Source organism: Perissodus microlepis, chromosome 14 (assembly GCF_051167445.1).
Source record: "Perissodus microlepis isolate ML-2025 ecotype Zambia chromosome 14, ASM5116744v1, whole genome shotgun sequence".
Lineage (NCBI taxonomy): Eukaryota > Metazoa > Chordata > Actinopteri > Cichliformes > Cichlidae > Perissodus > Perissodus microlepis.
This window is the reverse complement of record NC_140474.1, coordinates 15,895,796-15,913,000: the sequence shown is the minus strand read 5'-3', so window position 1 is coordinate 15,913,000 and position 17,205 is coordinate 15,895,796. Positions and strand designations below refer to the sequence as shown.

The 17,205-nt window shown below is 40.6% G+C and overlaps 1 protein-coding gene across 1 annotated transcript in view; it reads left to right on the top strand.

Annotated features, from left to right (window-relative positions):
* LOC146373704 (uncharacterized) overlaps positions 1-17,205 on the top strand; it is a 61,436-nt gene that overhangs the window by 42,579 nt on the left and 1,652 nt on the right. Inside the window, exons 4-12 of the mRNA XM_084950747.1 lie at positions 755-1,003; positions 2,404-2,464; positions 3,536-3,666; positions 4,960-5,079; positions 5,449-5,562; positions 9,080-9,193; positions 13,113-13,226; positions 13,605-13,651; positions 15,283-15,459. Coding sequence (XP_084806873.1) covers positions 755-1,003; positions 2,404-2,464; positions 3,536-3,666; positions 4,960-5,079; positions 5,449-5,562; positions 9,080-9,193; positions 13,113-13,226; positions 13,605-13,651; positions 15,283-15,459 — 1,127 coding nt within the window. The remainder of the gene's footprint in view (positions 1-754; positions 1,004-2,403; positions 2,465-3,535; positions 3,667-4,959; positions 5,080-5,448; positions 5,563-9,079; positions 9,194-13,112; positions 13,227-13,604; positions 13,652-15,282; positions 15,460-17,205) is intronic.

Below are 17,205 nucleotides of genomic sequence, written 5' to 3'. Positions count from 1 at the left end.
CATATACACTGAAACAACACACAGAAACACACACACTCACACCTATTCTGAGTACTGTGTGTCTGTTAACACCCTGTCAGAGAGCAATGAAAGTGACTTGGGGATGCCAGTGCCTCTGGGAAATCCCCTCCGGGGGTCAGGAGCAGCAGCCACTGCCCCGCTGTTGCCCTGAGGCTTGTCTGGTCCTCTCTCTGCACCTCCCCCTCCTCTCCAATAGCTAATCAAATGTTAAAGAGCTGCCTCATAGGGATGATCTCTTGGATATTTGTGGTGTCTCACAGCTCTGCAGAGCATTTTAGAGCCTCATTGTTTGGTTATCAATCCCACAAATTCCATCATCCAGTGGTTTTCTTTTGTTGTTGTTTTTTTTTTTGGTGAAATAGCTCTCATAAATCACCTGTACACAACCTGCTCGGCACAAAATGGCAAGCACTAAAGTTAGTGACGCACTGGTGGGTAACTTGTCACATTAAACAGCTAAAAAAACAGATATTTTTCTTAGTGGGTGATGGAAAAAGAGCCAGACTCCATATGATGGTAATGTTGCTCCATAACTGCTCAATGTGTTAACAGGCGACTATTTGATTGAACTCATGCCATATCAGCTTTGATGCTAATAATGTTAAGGAGTGTTTAGATTTATCTGCTGAATGTGGACACAGTTCCTCCTTCCCCAGATGTTTGGCACCCTTTGATTTCCCAGTGGCAGAACAGCAAACAAAAGAAAGTATTTCTTCCTTTCTTCCTCCCTCAGGTCAGTTGATCGAGCGAATCCTGCTCTCCTCCATGCTGAACCCCGGTGAACAGTGGCAGACTTACCGTTACCACGGACGCTCTTTCAGCCTGGAGTACCGACTTCGTTTCCGCTGTCACTCCAACTACTACGGACCCTTCTGCAACAAGTTCTGCCGAGCCCGCGATGACTTCGTCGGCCACTTCAGCTGCGACCAAAGCGGCTCCAAGGTCTGCATGGAGGGCTGGACGGGGCCAGAGTGCAAAATAGGTAAGAAAAGGAACACAAAGGAGTTCACTGGTGTTTCCTCAAAGTTGTGCATTTGTTTGTGTGTGTGTGTGTGTGTGTGTGTGTTTTTAAAAATCCAGTATTTGTCTCTACCTCATTCAAATATTAACACATAATCATTTTCTTCCGTCAATGCTCAACAAGACAATGTTTTTGCCAAAAATGCTCCCTTAAATACTAAGTAGGTATTACTGTTACCATCAACAATGCAACACGTTATTAAGTTATCTAGTAACAGGGGTACAGCATTAGAAAAATAAACCCAGGCTTAATGTTTGCTGCGATGGATTACGCTACTAAAGCCTGTACTGGTGGGGAAAAAAAAACCTTCAAATTCCTCAACACACAAACATATTTTGTAAACTGCCCAGATCAAAGAAGTCAACTAAAAATATTGGAGTCTGTCTCACACACACCCTGTGCAGGTTTGCCAGTTAATCACAGGGTCACAAAGACCCTTACTTCCACTTCAGAATCACTAATAATCTAACACACGTATCTTTGGAGTCTAGCAGGACTTCCCACACAGATACAGGTTAGATCATGCAATCTTGACACAGAAAGGTCCCACCCAGCCAGGAGATACAAACACAGAGCCCTCTTGGTGTGAGGCAGAGAACACCCTCCATCACAGTGTCACTCCACAAATGGTGAACTGACCTAACCTGAAGTTAATCAAATTTTTCTTGAGATCGTCTTTGTTTTCCTGTCTAACTTTAGTCTTTGAAACTATTTAAAACTATTATTGTGATAAAGGTTTCATGGATATGTCATCTAAATATTCACACACAGCTTTAATAGCAATCTACAAGGTGAGAACAGGCCTCATTAATAAGGAATAACCGCACACGTGCTTGTCTTAGTGTTAAAAAGACTTCAGGCCATTACACGGTTGCTCTCTGAAACAGTCCATCAGCAAAGACACGCTGGCTACCTTCTGTGGTGAGGGTGTGGAGGATTATTTTGTGTGACTCATCAACTGAGCGCCCTCACTCTGTGACCTCGGAGCGCTGCCATCATGTTGCAGCGGTTGAACTGAGTGAATGGAGGAAGCCAGAGTGGAAACCATGGGAACCCTGAAGGACACAGAGCTAGTTTAAGGACATCCTGCAACCCTGCCCATCTCACCCCTTTCTCACTTCATCTGACTTCCTCCTCGACACGACACTGATTGGACTGCAGGAAGGCAGGAAGCTCGCTCTGTTACCCCCTGCAGGTTACTGTTGATGATGAAGTTCAGGGCGTTTTCAGGGTTAATTAAAGGCATTTTTGACCCTGATATGATGTGGCAGATACTCTGACGCCATACACACGTCTACTCCATAAAAAAACATTGTGTTATGGTGTGATTCCAACCGTGTTTTGTTTTTTTGGCTTTGCAGCGGTGTGCAGGCAGGGCTGTCATCAAACCCACGGCTCTTGCGATGTACCTGGAGAATGCAAGTAAGTGTATACTTATAGAATAATTATAGAAAATTGGAAATATGAAATATTATTTTGACTGTTACAATATAAAAATTGAGGAATGAAAACTTTAGTCAATACCAGAAGATGACAAAAAATGTGATTTTATATGAGCAGGTTAACTTTTTAAACCAAACCCTTCAGTCATTCATTCATAAATGGCCAGCCAAATTAATGGGAGTTTTTCTTTTAATATACACTAACCTTATGTTCAAAGCATTCTGGTTGGAACAAACAGCCAATCAGGAGAAAGGTGACTGAATATGATGAATTGAGGGACTCTACCAAGTTCAATCCAAAAATAATGCACAAAGCTGTAAATACACAAACTTAAATCCCCTGTAAGTCCAGCAGTAGTATTGCGGGTGTAGATTTAGTGCAGCTATTACATTAGAGGGATTTATTCTCTCTACAGATAAATTAACTTCAGTTGTAAAGTGGGTCTGAATGTACACTATATCTACAAAACCTAAGGGGCCACCTACATTGCATTACACCTGCAGGAGCTGCTTGGCTATGCCATGAAGATCCTGGCACTCAGTTTTTACACCCAGAGAAAGTCTGGAGCTCTGTTGTTGAGCCAGCAGTAGACTGACTCTAACTTTATGTGACTTTCTACTTTGTGACTGAATCACTGTGCTCCTTAAAAGCTTCCACTTTGCAATAATACCACTTACAGTTGATCGTGGAACATCTAGGAGGGAAGAAAATTCACAACCTGACTTGTTGCAACGACTGCATCCTATTACAGTAACACACTGGAATTCAGTGAGCTCAAAGTTTAAGAGGAGTGGCTCAACACTTTAGTCCATATAGTATAGATTGATCTGCACACCGATGAGCTCCCACGTAAGGGTTTAATTTGTGCTGTGCAGCATTTTCAAGTAACAGCTTCTTCCACAGAAGTCTAATGAAGCAAATAAAATCATCATCGAAACATCCCTCCAGGATTTCTATAACTATCATAGCAACAGCAGCTTCATAATGCAGATAATGAGATTCGTGGTTGTTCCAATCTGCCTCTCTGCTCATGTCTTCTTTTTCTTTTAGGTGTCAATATGGCTGGAAGGGTCAGCTGTGCGACCAGTGTATGACGTTCCCAGGCTGTGTGTATGGGAGCTGCACTGAACCTTGGCAGTGTGTGTGCGACGTCAACTGGGGAGGACTGCTGTGTGACAAAGGTCCGACATGTGACCCGCTCCTTTTCTGTAGTAGAGAAGAAGAAAGTGTTTATGTGCGAGTGAGGGGGTTTCCACCCTTTTTTTCCAGTATCTCAGATATGCAACTGGAGTCGTGTGTGTTTAGGATACTGCGCTGGCTTGTAGACACACAGAGTGATCAATCACTAGGTAAATTTAACCACACAGCGTAGCAGGCACTATAAAATTAAAACCAAGTAAAAGTTTAGACAGAAATTCTTGGAAAAAGCGAGCCGACTAACTCTCAGCTGTCCAGATTTACTTCTACTCAGTGACCTTTTTGCACAGTTATACAGAATTCATGATTATTAATCTTATTTCTCTTATTTCTTTATGTCATGCTAAAGATACTTACTGTGTCACCTTTTTAAATTTTTGATTGTTTTCTATATATGAACTCGTAGGTTTACAAGAGTTTGGATTCAGCAACACACTGATGGATCCTTTGTTGTCCACAAGAGCTTCCAAAGACTCATTTAATATAAAAACACAGTAGAAGACTACATCATACGTAAAGATGAAAGTGCTCTGCCGTGTATTGTATGTTGACCAATAACTCATCCTGTCTGTGTGGCTCTGAGACAAAGAGAGAGGCATTGTGTGTGCAGTCTTAGTGAGGCATGGTTCTTCACACTTCTCTCCATGCATGATCTTCTGTATAAGATAAGATAAAAGTCCCTGAGGATTTCGAGCGTCAGTATTTTCCCACCAAACTGTAGCAAAGTTCGCCCAGCATTATCCCAGCATATGACTCCTACCTCTGTCCCAGTGTGGGAGCCTAACCAGTGCCCACGGGACAGCGTATTGTGCAGGAGAAAGGTGATAGCCTTGGGTAAGGTGAACGTGAGCGGGGCTGGGCTGGCTGCTTTTAACTAGGTGGGGTCTTAAGCTGTTTCTGCGCATTCAGAAAGGCTCTGTAAAGAGCTGCAGTGAGACAAAGAGGCCATGGCCACCGAGGAAATGATTAAAGAAAGCAAAGCTCTAAACAGCCTCAACAATGGAGGAACAAGCCCTGCAGCTACTGGCCTGCACAGTCAGCCCACAGAACAGACCTGGATACACCAGGCCTCTGTGTGTGTGTGTGTGTGTGTGTGTGTGTGTGTGTGTGTGTGTGTGTGTGTGTGTGTGTGTGTGTGTGTGTGTGTTCGCTGAATGTTTACCTGAAATAAAGTCAGACTAAGGCATCCTCATTCATTTTTCTATTTGCCCCTATGTCACTTTGTTTTTGCTGTGAGCTAAAATCTAAAAACTAAACACATCTTTTTGTGGGTTCAGATCTAAACTACTGTGGCACCCATCAGCCCTGTAAAAACGGCGGGACCTGTACGAACACAGAGCCCAACGAGTATCAGTGTGAGTGCCAGGAAGGCTTCAGAGGACGCAACTGTGACATCGGTGAGTCAACGTCAACAAACAGCAAAAGTGCTCTCGGTAATGTTTGTTTACACAAATGTAAGAGATGCACAGAGATGGCCAAGACTACTGAGTGGCACAAGGAGGAAATATCATAAATTGTTGGAGTTATTTAGAAAATTCCTACTTATAAGTACTCTTTACATGCACACATGTTAACCCCAGTGTAACGTGGGACTCTGCAAATTCATTCTTACTTCAACGTTTGTTTTCTAGTTTATTTATATTATATTTGTATAAGCCATTCACATTTTTCCACAATATTGTTTGTCAAAGTTAATAACCGTTATGAGAGAAACAAACTGCACCAGCTTTTCATTTACACTTTCCTCCCCTCCTTCCTCCCTTTAGTGGAACACGCGTGCTTGTCTTCCCCGTGTATGAACGGAGCGACCTGTGTGGAAGACCAAACAGGGTTCAGCTGCATCTGTAGCGAAGGCTGGACTGGACACACCTGCACAGATGGTGATTGTCGATGCTGCTCACACTCGTGTCTTACTGAGCTGAGGGGCCGGGGCGCTGTGAGATTGTCTGTGATTGGTTATTATTGGATCAAAGCCAGCGAGTGACTCTAATCAATGCAACAGAGGAAGTTAAATTAGCCTAAACATCTTTCCCTGTGTGTGTGTGTGTGTGTGTGTGTGTGTGTGTGTGTGTGTGTGTGTGTGTGTGTGTGTGTGTGTGTGTGTGTGTGTGTGTGTGTGTGTGTGTGTGTGTGGAGGGGGGGAGAGGGCGGGGATGCAGGAATGCATTTGTATTTGTATCACTAGAACAATCAAGACCCTCTGTTGGAGCACTTATAATCAGCAATTGCATTAATATAAGCAGAGGTGGCACTGTGAATTATTACATGTTTTTTTCTTTCTTTTTTTAATGGCAGTAATTAGAAGGTATTTATTATCAGGTCTTTTACTCATGTGAGCTTTTTCCCATGTAATGTGATTACTTTAATCACATAATTGGGAATTTGTGGAGTGACATCCGGTTCTCTTGCGATGTGCGTGAAAGTGAAAAAATAAGAAGTAGCAAAGTGTCTGCCAAGTGAATGTAAGCTGAGACTGCTGCTAAACACAAAAACAATACACAGTTGTGTTCTGGATTGGTGTGGCATTGTTGTTCTTGGCCTTATGTGGATGTCAGTTTGCTGTACAGTAGTCTGATGTTTTTCCTAAAAATATGCAAAGCCAGACTGTCTTTACTTTAATCGCACAAAGACAAGAGCAGCCTTTAAGGGCGCTGTGACATGCAGTCTCCTCTAACACATGCTGAAGCGTTTATTCAGACTCAGATTCTGCTGGATAAACACAAGATCAGGCTTTCTCTGCTTCTCCAGGTGTCAAACATGAGGCCCGTGGGTAAGAATCGGCCTGGGAAAGACTCCAATCTGATCCACTGGATGGCTTTGGAAAATATAAAGAATGGCATAAATTTTGAATTGTGTAATGTATTTTTAGATGTTTTACAGCTTTTTTCTATCGGTGAATTGCACCTCTTTTCCTTGTATCAGATGGGACAGAAATGAAATGTTAAGTTAAACACCTTTACAGTGAGAGAAAGGGGACTTTTACTAGTCCAGCCCATTTCAGATCAAAGTGGCCTCACAATGTAAAATGAGTTTGACAACTTTGAGTTTAAAGGCACAGGTTTGGAGAAATATGAAGGATATAGTCAATTCAAATCAAAATTAGCACAGTAGCACATTTTAAACAACCACAGGTGGCCAAAATCCTGTGAAAGATATACAAAACATACACTATGTATAATAGTTGTTAATTAAACAATTACAAATACACTCAAAATCAAAATATTTTTTAAATATTAATATTAAATATTTTCTGCAATAGGGGTGCTGGTTTAGGTCACTCAGCTTACCCATATGTTGTAAAGCTAACACAGAGGCTCAGGTTTGCAGCTGGTCTCATTCCCAGCTTTCCCGTTATCTCGCCACTATTTTATTAACTTGATACAAAGGCTAAAAAGCACAAAAATATGAGAGCAAAAGCCATTCTGACATAAATGAAAAAAGACAAATCCATCTTCAAATCTGTGCTCTGTTAGCTGTAATTACAGCGGTGTGAAATGGACTTGGCAGCAAAAAAGGAGCAAGAATATAAAAAAAGATATTCATGTTCTGCATCAACCGAATGCACATAACTTCACTGCAGGGCTCCTTTCAGTGAGGCTAGTAGGATACATCTCAGGAGGGTGCCTGTTATCTATTTTGTGCTTACAGCATGTTGTCTGGAAAATAATTAGCCCAGTGAAAACCCAAACTGGTCTCCGGTTGTGTGGTTAGCGCAAGTTACCATGGTGAAAATAGAGGCGCCTTACTGACCCACTAATCCTGCTTCATAGTACATGCCCCCCCCGCTGATCTCCCATAAACACAGTTTTTCTTTTTCTTTTTGTGAGTATGAAAGATGTCAAATCATTAAACACGGTTAAACGGTTCATCCTTATATTCAGAAACTGTCCCTCTTAAAAGAAAGAAAGGTGGAGATATGTCCACTAACAATCACAAGTATGCATCAAGCTCAGAAATGCTGGATCGTATAGTTCCCATGATCCCAATCCTGTAATCTGGGCTTTCTCTGATGTTATCAGGGGATTTTTTGTTTTGTTTTTTTTTGTTTTTTTTGGTTTATTTTTTCACTCATTATAGAAAGTTCCTTCACAGGCACAGAGGACCTGATGCCTCTTTGAATTGCTTAACATCATGGTTTGGTGTAATACAAGTAAACCACACTTAAATATATGGCAGTAATTAGAAGGTATATGTCTGTTTGTAGGTTAAATGCTTTTAAAGCCTGCGTTAGTTCCCGCTCACTCAGCCGCATACATTGTTTGATCTGCATGCGGCTAAAGGTCAAGCTGAGCAGAGCTGTCAGAACAGTCTGGGTTTCTCGGTCGTGTGGTCTGCTGTGCGTGTGTGTGTGTGTGTGTGTGTGTGTGTGTGTGTGTGTGGGTGGGTGTGCGTGTGTGTGGGTGGGTGGGTGTGCGTGACTGCAGGTGAGATTGGATCACACGGGTTATGGTCTTTCAGAGCTGTCTGTAAACAAGAACAGTTCCACATCCTCAGCTTTCACTTCGTGCAGGATAAACAGCGCTGTGGCATGTAAACAATTCAGCAGAAAGCATTTTTATCAAAGAGTGAGAGCAGAGGGATGAACGGGGGAATAAAAGTTTTGTTTATTTTTGCTCTTGTTGTTTGTTGCTCGCTTGATTAACAGTCAGAGAGGCGGCCTATCTCTGCAGGCTATGTGTTGTGCGGGGGGGGACTCTCCAGGGAACATACAGCAAGAAGATTGTTAGGCTTGCAAGGAATGACAACCAAAACCACAACATAGCTTTGTTTTCAGACTAGATTTATATATATAACCAATATTAATTAAAGGCTTCTTTGTTTGTTATGAATTCTCCGTCTCATTTTTGGAGATGTGCCGCTAACTTGGCAGGATTATTGTTGTTCGGGGTCAGGAAAATGGTAAATGGTTCTTCTGTAGGGTTAGGTAAATGAAAAAAGGTTATGAGAGAAACAGAGATGTACACCACAGAGATATGCATGGGAAAAGTTATGATCCCCTCTTTAAGTTATGCATGGTTAACCCCTAAGTGGGGAGCTTGTCTTTGTCTGAATGTGATGTTTTTCCTGTTTTAAATTCCTTGTCAGATGGGTAGAACCACACATGGCAGCCTCATTTTTATTTCTGTCCAACCCCCGGCTTTGCCATCCTTTCCCTTATTCAAATGCACTCCTTCCTCCCTCCTCTTTGGGAAAGATTTGAGATGATTGTATTCATCACTGTTTGCACAGAAACCAGAGCAGCAGAAAGAACAAAAACACAAAAGCATCAAAGCTTCCTCACACCAATACTACCCTTCAGATCACACATGCACAAGCTGCCTCCTTAATGTTCTCACTCACGCTCCCGTCACACAGGCCAGTAAGTTCATATATATTATTCTCTGTTTGTCTTCTCAGCGGTGAAGCAGTGTGATCGCAGTCCCTGTGGCCATGGAGCAACGTGTGAAGAAGCTCCTGGAGGTTATCGATGCCTCTGTCCACCTGGATGGACCGGCAGGACGTGCCAGCTGGGTCAGTGGGTCATCGTATGCCTGCTCTTCTGTATCTTACTATAATACAACAAATTACTCTCTGTCTGCAAACCCCTCCCACACAATCAGCAGTTAAGCAATCAAACTTGGCACACAGGTATATCTTAGGCCCTTGAAGGTTCTTATCTATCCTGCCTTCATGTTGCCTAGAAACCACATACCAATGGGCTAAAATTCCCTTTTCTTTAGCATTTATGCACCTCTATGTGCTTTTAGCTGCTGCCTTATCTGCCAAGGAGTCCTCAGAGCAGATTGATCTGCATCTTTGATTTGACAACGATTTTATTCATGACAGAACCCTCCCTGTTTATCCGGGCCCTCTTTGCATGTAAGGTGAATGTGTTGACGGCGACACCACAGCATCTCTGCACCTACAGCACCTTAAAAAAAGCCACTGTGCCAATTTTGTTTCATAATAATGTCTAATTTCTATTTATAAAACTTGAATATTATGATATATTATGACTCCATCATGTTGCCTAGCAACCTCCTGGTTGGTATTGTTGTAAAGTTTGCATAAATATAGTCACTTTCAGCACAGGGCCAGTATACCATAGTAGTGAATAAATAAAAGAGTAATAGAACAAATAGTAAATCATGTTAGTGTTTATTGACTTTAGTTGGATTATATCACATTTTTGTCGAATTTCTTTTACTCAAACTGATCACAGTTCGTGAAAATAATGACCAGGTTAATGGTACAAGGTCCAGTTAGTATCTGCTCATGGGCACCTGCTCTGTTGTTTCATATATGCGGAGACTCAGGTTTCCATTTTTCTGAGTACTAAGTGTTTTTTGTCTGTGAACTGAAGTGTTGTTGACTTCACAAAAGAGAAAATAGTCTTGACTGTTCTGGAGCTTTCAGCTGGTTATTTTTTTGGGATCATCTGAGCAAAATGATGGGCTAAATGAAAGGTGTTATTTCAATGCATGTACAAACATAATTAGAAATATAGTATATGTAGTCCCAGTGACATAAATCTCGTCATTAGATAGTAAATACTCAGATGTGAACATCCACATGGCTGCATATTTGTTTTGAAACCTCCGACTTGTCCACAACAATTTATATTATAATGCACCAACTACACATGACAAAAGAAGGGTAACAGGAACTCGGCCGTCAGGTCTCAGTAGAATATAATCTAGGCTTTAGCCAAGCTTTCTTGTCATTTCTTTGAATAGTCTTCAGGACTAGTTTTCCAGGCTTCTTGAAGGACAAAGCTCTTCTTTGGATGTTGGCTGCCTTTTGTTCTGTTTTCTGTCAAGATGATCCCAAACTGCTCAAGTACTGTTGAAGGTCTGGGCTCAGGGGACTGATAGTGTACGACTGTGTGTTTGGGATCATTGTCATGCCGAAAAATGAAGCTGCTGCCAATCAGATGCTTTTCAGATGGTATACCATGGTGGATCAAAATCTGACAAGATTGCCAACACTACTGGCTGAAATGCAGTCCCAAACTATGGGATGGCTGAAGACACTCACTGTTGTGCCTCTATCCTGACCTCCTCCATACATACTGATGACAATTTGAACCACAAATTTCAAATTCGGATTTATCAGACCTGCTGCCACTGATTTTTCCGTCCATTTCTTGGGTAATTTGGCATACCTCAGCCTTTTGTCCCTGTTTTTTCTCCTTATGATGATCAAGTACAAGTGAAAAAAGTGGTGAAATAGTTGGAAGATCTTTAAGAACTATTGTTCTGGCACCTTGGCTCAAAAAATATAAAGAAATGAGGGGTGGATTGAAACTTCTGCACAGTACTGTATGTGCATTTGACATCTTGACATCGTCGTCTTAAAAAAGTTAAAATCTAATATTTTAAAAGGTTCAGGACTGCAATGCAAGTGTAAAAGTGTATTTTTATTCTTTAGGGTGCAGAGATGATGTCTGCTAATGCTAAATCTGTACATCTCAAGACAAGCTGCCATCACTGGGAATTAACCTGCACGGATATGTTTCGTTTGGGATCAGGATCTACAAGCTATTTGGGAAAAGTGTCAATAACAAGACAACTGATCAGAGATCCTTATTTTCAAAGGAAACTATTCATAGGAGTTTAAACAAAAATCCTCTGAGAACAAATTCAATCTGAGCTTGTTTTAAAAAGCTGGGAACGCTTGTGTTCCACTTGAAGCTAAATATGAATTTAAAGCGCAAATTAAAGAGGCAGAAAAGCCAGCAGCATGTTAATTTTCCCATCAACCCATGCTGCCTGAGAATCAGTAGTCTCTTAATGCACCGTCACGTCTCTTTGGGCTGCATTTGCTCATATTGTCAAGCCTGCACCTGGAGGGTTGTTGTGTTAGATACTACAGCAGAGGGAGTATTGTATGGGCTCAGGTCAAACACACACGCACACACACACACACACACACAGTATATATACACATGCTGGGCTTTGGGGTGATGAAGTAAAAACTGAGACATATTTCAGGATGACAGCCTCTCCTACTCCTCGGTGTTACAGCGATATGTCACTCTGACACTTGATGATCCTCCATAGTTCCACATCACTGGCCAATGGCTCACAGTACAACACACACACATGAACACACACACACACACACACACACAGTGTTTGGATACATGTTATAAAACTCTTTATAGCCTGAGCCAATAGGCAGAGCATCAGCAGCACCTGAAACAGTAAAAGTCAATTACACTTGCTGATCAGTTTCACTCGCTTATAGCTGATTTCTGCACCCACATTTTCTCCCACAGCAGGATGGATCCTCAGGCTCTTACCATTGATAGCCTTTCCATATTCACACACACACCCCCACCTAAATCCTAATAGGCCTCTGGCTGACGGTAAATGGTTTAGATTACCTATAACTGACTCACTACTTCCTCTTTATTCATTGAGCATTTCTTTCTAATCCTCCTTCTATCCTTTTGGAGCCAAGCGCTCGAGGGCTCCTGGCTCCAACACTCCCAGAACAACAGAGGGTGGGAATAGGCACTGATAAACTTAAAGCTGCAGGGGGTTCTGCGCATAAACAAATAAGATGCTGCGAGGTTTTTGCTGACATACATCCCTCGACTGTAGGGTCTGCCCGGCAGCTCTCCACTTCCAGGTTCAAGCACCCAGTGCAAAACTGAACTGTTTAAATGGTGGTTAAAGATCATTTGAACTCAGTGGGAGACATGCAGGATTTGATTTGATGGGTTTTGTGGGCTGTGCGACGCTTAGATGGAGGGATTTAGGTGATGTTTTATCTCACTGCATTAGTGCGGTGCTGTTTGTACGTTCTCCAACAAGGTTACGCTCAAATTTTGTTTTTATTAATATTGGCCTTCTGTTTTGAGGGAAAAGTACTGGCACAAACCAGAGCCATCTGAGACAGCTCTCTGCGTAATCCCCAAAATGATACAAAGTCATTGATACAAATGAATAAAAAACATAGACATGTCCTCTGACATAAAAAAAAAAAAAAGACATGTTTCCCCAAAAGGATCAATAAAACTAATCTGGGCTTTAAAAGTATATAAATGTTTCTCACCTCATCACCTTAATGAGATTTTATCTTAACAGGCTTCAAATGTTTTATTTCTTATTACTTAAATGTTGTGTTAACCTTTAGCCAATCAACTGTCTTAGTGTGTTTTGTGTTTCTGATAGACTGCATATAAAACATATATTTATATATCTGGAATCAGCCTTAAGTGGCTCCGTTTTTGATCCCCTCATGTTGCCTGTGCTTCCATTGTGTAAAAGTGATAACATATGCCCAGATATGTTTTTATATTATCAAAGTTAATCATTTTAATAACTTTTTGATTAGTAATTCAATAGAAGGCACTGAAAGCTGTAAACTGCGAGGGGTACTTTTAAGGAGGTATTTTATCAAAATGTAAATTTATAAAATGTTCTATGTTTTTTTTTTCCAGACAACAATGAATGTGAGTCGAGTATCTGCATCCACGCCCGCTCTTGTCGCAACCTGATCGGAAGTTACCTGTGTGACTGCCTTCCTGGATGGACGGGGCCTAACTGTGACATCAGTAAGTGCACAAGGATGAAAAAAAGTAATGAGAAGAAGGAAAATAATTTTATAAGTAAAGAGAGAAGAGACAATCCTGCGACAGATAGTGAACCATGAAGAGCCGTTAAACAGCAGGTCTGACTCCCTGTGGGCTGGAAATCATTTTACTCCAGCTCCAGTTTCATCAATCATCCTTCACAGCGTATCACTGCAGTGCACTGAAAATGCAACAAACACTATGTAAAGGTCTCTTTTGGCTGTTCGCTCCTGTTGCTTTGTGCTAACTTTAGTCTCTTCTGTCTTCACTTTGAACATGTTTGATTACAACGTTTATAGATATCATAGATATTATGTGTTTGTGGGAGAAATTAATGTGGCGTTCCTCGTTTCCCCGCAGGGAACAGCAGCTGTCAGGGTTTGTGTTTGAATGGTGGACGTTGTGAGGTAAGACTCCTGCCTGCCTCTCTCTGTCTAATTTGCCTACAGTCTCTGCACCTGCTTCGTTGTTCTCGTCTTAAGTTTTTCACTACTCAGCATTCACATTATCTTGATAATTTTTCAGTATTTCAAACAAAATATTGATATATAATATAATATTCAATATGAGCTTTTAGGCATGTCAGCAGGGGTGCCACAAAGGGGAGAGGGGGACCACCCCACCACACCATGTGCCACTCCAATATTTTAAGTGGCCCCCATATGGCCACCCCAGTGAAAAAAGTCTGGAGGTGTCCCTGTATGTCAGACATTATTCAGTAAAAAGTTTTGAAGCTGCTGTGCTTTAAGTTAACTTAAATGTTCTCTTAAATATTATTCTGCCTGTCGCAGATCCTCTGTAACCCTCCCCAGTGCTCTTTTCTTCGTGTCACACATATAAATTACACACAGTTGTGGTCAGACGATTAGATACACTCATCATGGGCATGCTGATCAGTAATATGTGGCTTTTAAGGTTTTTTGAACTGTTCTTTTCCTGGGTTCAATGATTGTACAACTGTTTGAATTTATTTTCTACTTTCTCTCATCCACAAGAGCTAAGATGTATACTTAATTAAATATTTTAATAAGTGGTACTGAAAATTAATTTGATAAGACCGAGGCCTGTTAACTTCTTGTTACTGATCATGATTGACTACAACTAGCCAACATAAAAAGAAAAAGCACTCACTGGACTGATGAATACTCACGACAATGGGAATGTCCACGGAAGTTAGTGAAGCTCTAAGGAGTCCACAGTGAAGTGAGTTTTACATTACCGTGGATTAAGAGGGTGCCAACCGAGAAATAAGCCCCTGCTCCAAAATCAACACAAATCAAATGCTTTCTTTTAAAATGTTGTATGGTCAGATAAAGGTTGAACCGTGTGACTGGCCACAATCACAGGAGATATGTTCTTGAGGTGTGAAAGCTTTTAAATCTAAGAACACCGTACCAGCTGTGAAGAATGGAGGTGGTAGCATCATGCTTTGGGGCTCTTCTGCCACAAGTTGTGCTGGTATATTGGACAAAGTCGATGGAATAATGAAGAGGAAGAACGACCTGTGAATTCTTTAACTTCGCCTCAGATCAATAGCTAGATGGTTGAAAGTTGGACACAGTTCGGTCTTCCAACAGGACAATTATCCCAAACACACATCAAAATTGGTTTTGGACTGGATAAAGCAGGCTGACATTAAGCTCCTGGAATGGCCTTCCCATTCCTAAAAGCCAGGGCTGTGCCAGGAGACCAACCAGTTTAAATGAACTCTATAAAATCTGCCAAGAAGTGTGGTCAAACTGTTGATGATTACCGAAAGTATCTGGTTGAGGTACAACTTGCTAAGTGAAATTAACCAAAATATTAATGGGGCTGTGTGCATATAGTTGAGCATGAGTGTATCAGAGAAAACCCAGAATTAAATTCAAACCCAATTCCTGTTTTTAAAGTCATTAAAGATAGATGCTGTACAATCATTCCAGCCTGGAAAAAGAACAGTTCAAAGAAGTCATTAAAAGCACAAATTTACCATGACAGTCATGCCAGTAATGAGTGGCTGTGAACACCTGACCACAACTGTATATTCTGACCCATACAGGACCAGGTGTCAGGGTCCCGATGTGTGTGTCCACCTGGATTCTCTGGAAAACACTGCCAAAATCGCCAACGTCTGTGTGATAGCGCCCCCTGTCTGCACGGAGGGCAGTGTGTGGAGAAGGATGAAAGAACAGTCACCTGCAACTGTCCCACTGGATATTCTGGAAACTTCTGTGAGGTTGGAGAACCTAATTTAATCATTTTTTAAATAATTAAAACTAAATGTTTTTGTTGTTTTTTTTAGTTGAACTAATGTGTGAAGATAATTTCTAGTAAAAAAGATGAAACAGGCATACAAGGTAATATTAGATGTTACAGTCTCTAAATCAAAGACTCAAGGGAACCTAACATAATCTAGCCCAGAAAGCTGCTCACATTCAATATACTTTTAATAATGTAAATATGATTACTTACAAAGAATAAACATGAATGAGGAAAATGGAAAACCTGGCAAAAATAAACAAAAGAGGAAGAAGATCATGAAACAACCATACAAAGAGCCATCAGATTCCATTTTCCCCTAAACTAATATTAATAACCTAAAATAACAGAACCAAAATCGAAAAAACATGACTGCCCGTAACTCCAAACTCAACCCATAAACAAAAGCAGCAGAACGGCATCACCAGTGCTGACGAGGATCAGGAGACGAGGTACTGAGATGCCAACCGGCAAGCTCCGTGCTCCACCTTTTCTAGCTGTATATGCATGCCAGTGACCCTTCTGCAGCCAATCAGAGTGAGAAACGTATCAGAGGTGAAAGCAAGTTAATGAGGATGACAGAAAGATCAGAGGAAGATAATAGATGTGTGGGTGCACAGAGAGCGTACATAACATTAGAGAATATTTCCAAAGAGTAATCCAAAAATCGATATGATGGATTTAGAAAAATTGGGATTTTTAAAATTTAGTCTTTATCAGAAGTTCATGTTAAACAATGGTAAAATATGCATTTAAACCTGTTCCAGAAAGACAAACCTGAATATTTACAGTGCTGAATGTACTGCAAAGGTAAATGAAAAGCACAGTAACAAACGCATTATGCAGCTAATCTCAAGTTCAATTGGTTGGGGCAACGCGCTGTCCACACATACACTGGTATTTGATAAACATAGCTTTAGTCTATGGATTTCAGCCTTATGTCCACACATACAACAACTAGATTTAGAACGTTATCTACTTTTATCTCTGTTTTGACATCAGACTGTGCGGTTTTATCGTCTGTAGCCTTCTGATTGGCCAACATTTATGTTGCATAGAACCTAACGTTGTTTCTTTTTCTTTTTCATGTGGATGGAGATATTTTACAAAACAAAAGCAGAAAATCACTTTTAAAAAAAAGTAATACATGGACCTGAGTATAAATAAAACATGCAATGATATCATGAACAAAGGTAGAACAAGCTTATAATTAAAAATAAAATACAGAATAAAAAATGGATTGAAAACTATAGACAGCACATCAGATGTTATTATTTATACCAAGAATAAACATGATTCGAGCATGTATAGCACTATCAGAAGTGAAGTACATTAAAGAGTCCACAGAAGTAAAACCTTTTAACAAAAGCCAAACAGTAAATAAACGTTTTTATAATATTATAGAGCCCTCTTAGCTCCAAGTTTAATGCCTAAATTTGTTAACTGTAAAGTGATCCTTGAAAATCTCAAATAATTACGTAAAATAACAAATCTAAAATATTCAGGTTTATATATCCAGTGTCTTTAGTCTTTCAACTTTCAAGTTCATTTTTGTTTGTTTATTTATTTTTGTTTTTCAATCCCCGCTGAGCTACAGGAGAAGTCACACTATTAGGAGGAAATTTTACACCAAAAAGTTTAAAAATGCTAAAACTTAAAAAAATTCATTGGCTATAAATGAACATTTGAGTTTTAGCATTGAAAGTGAAGTAAGAAGAGATCT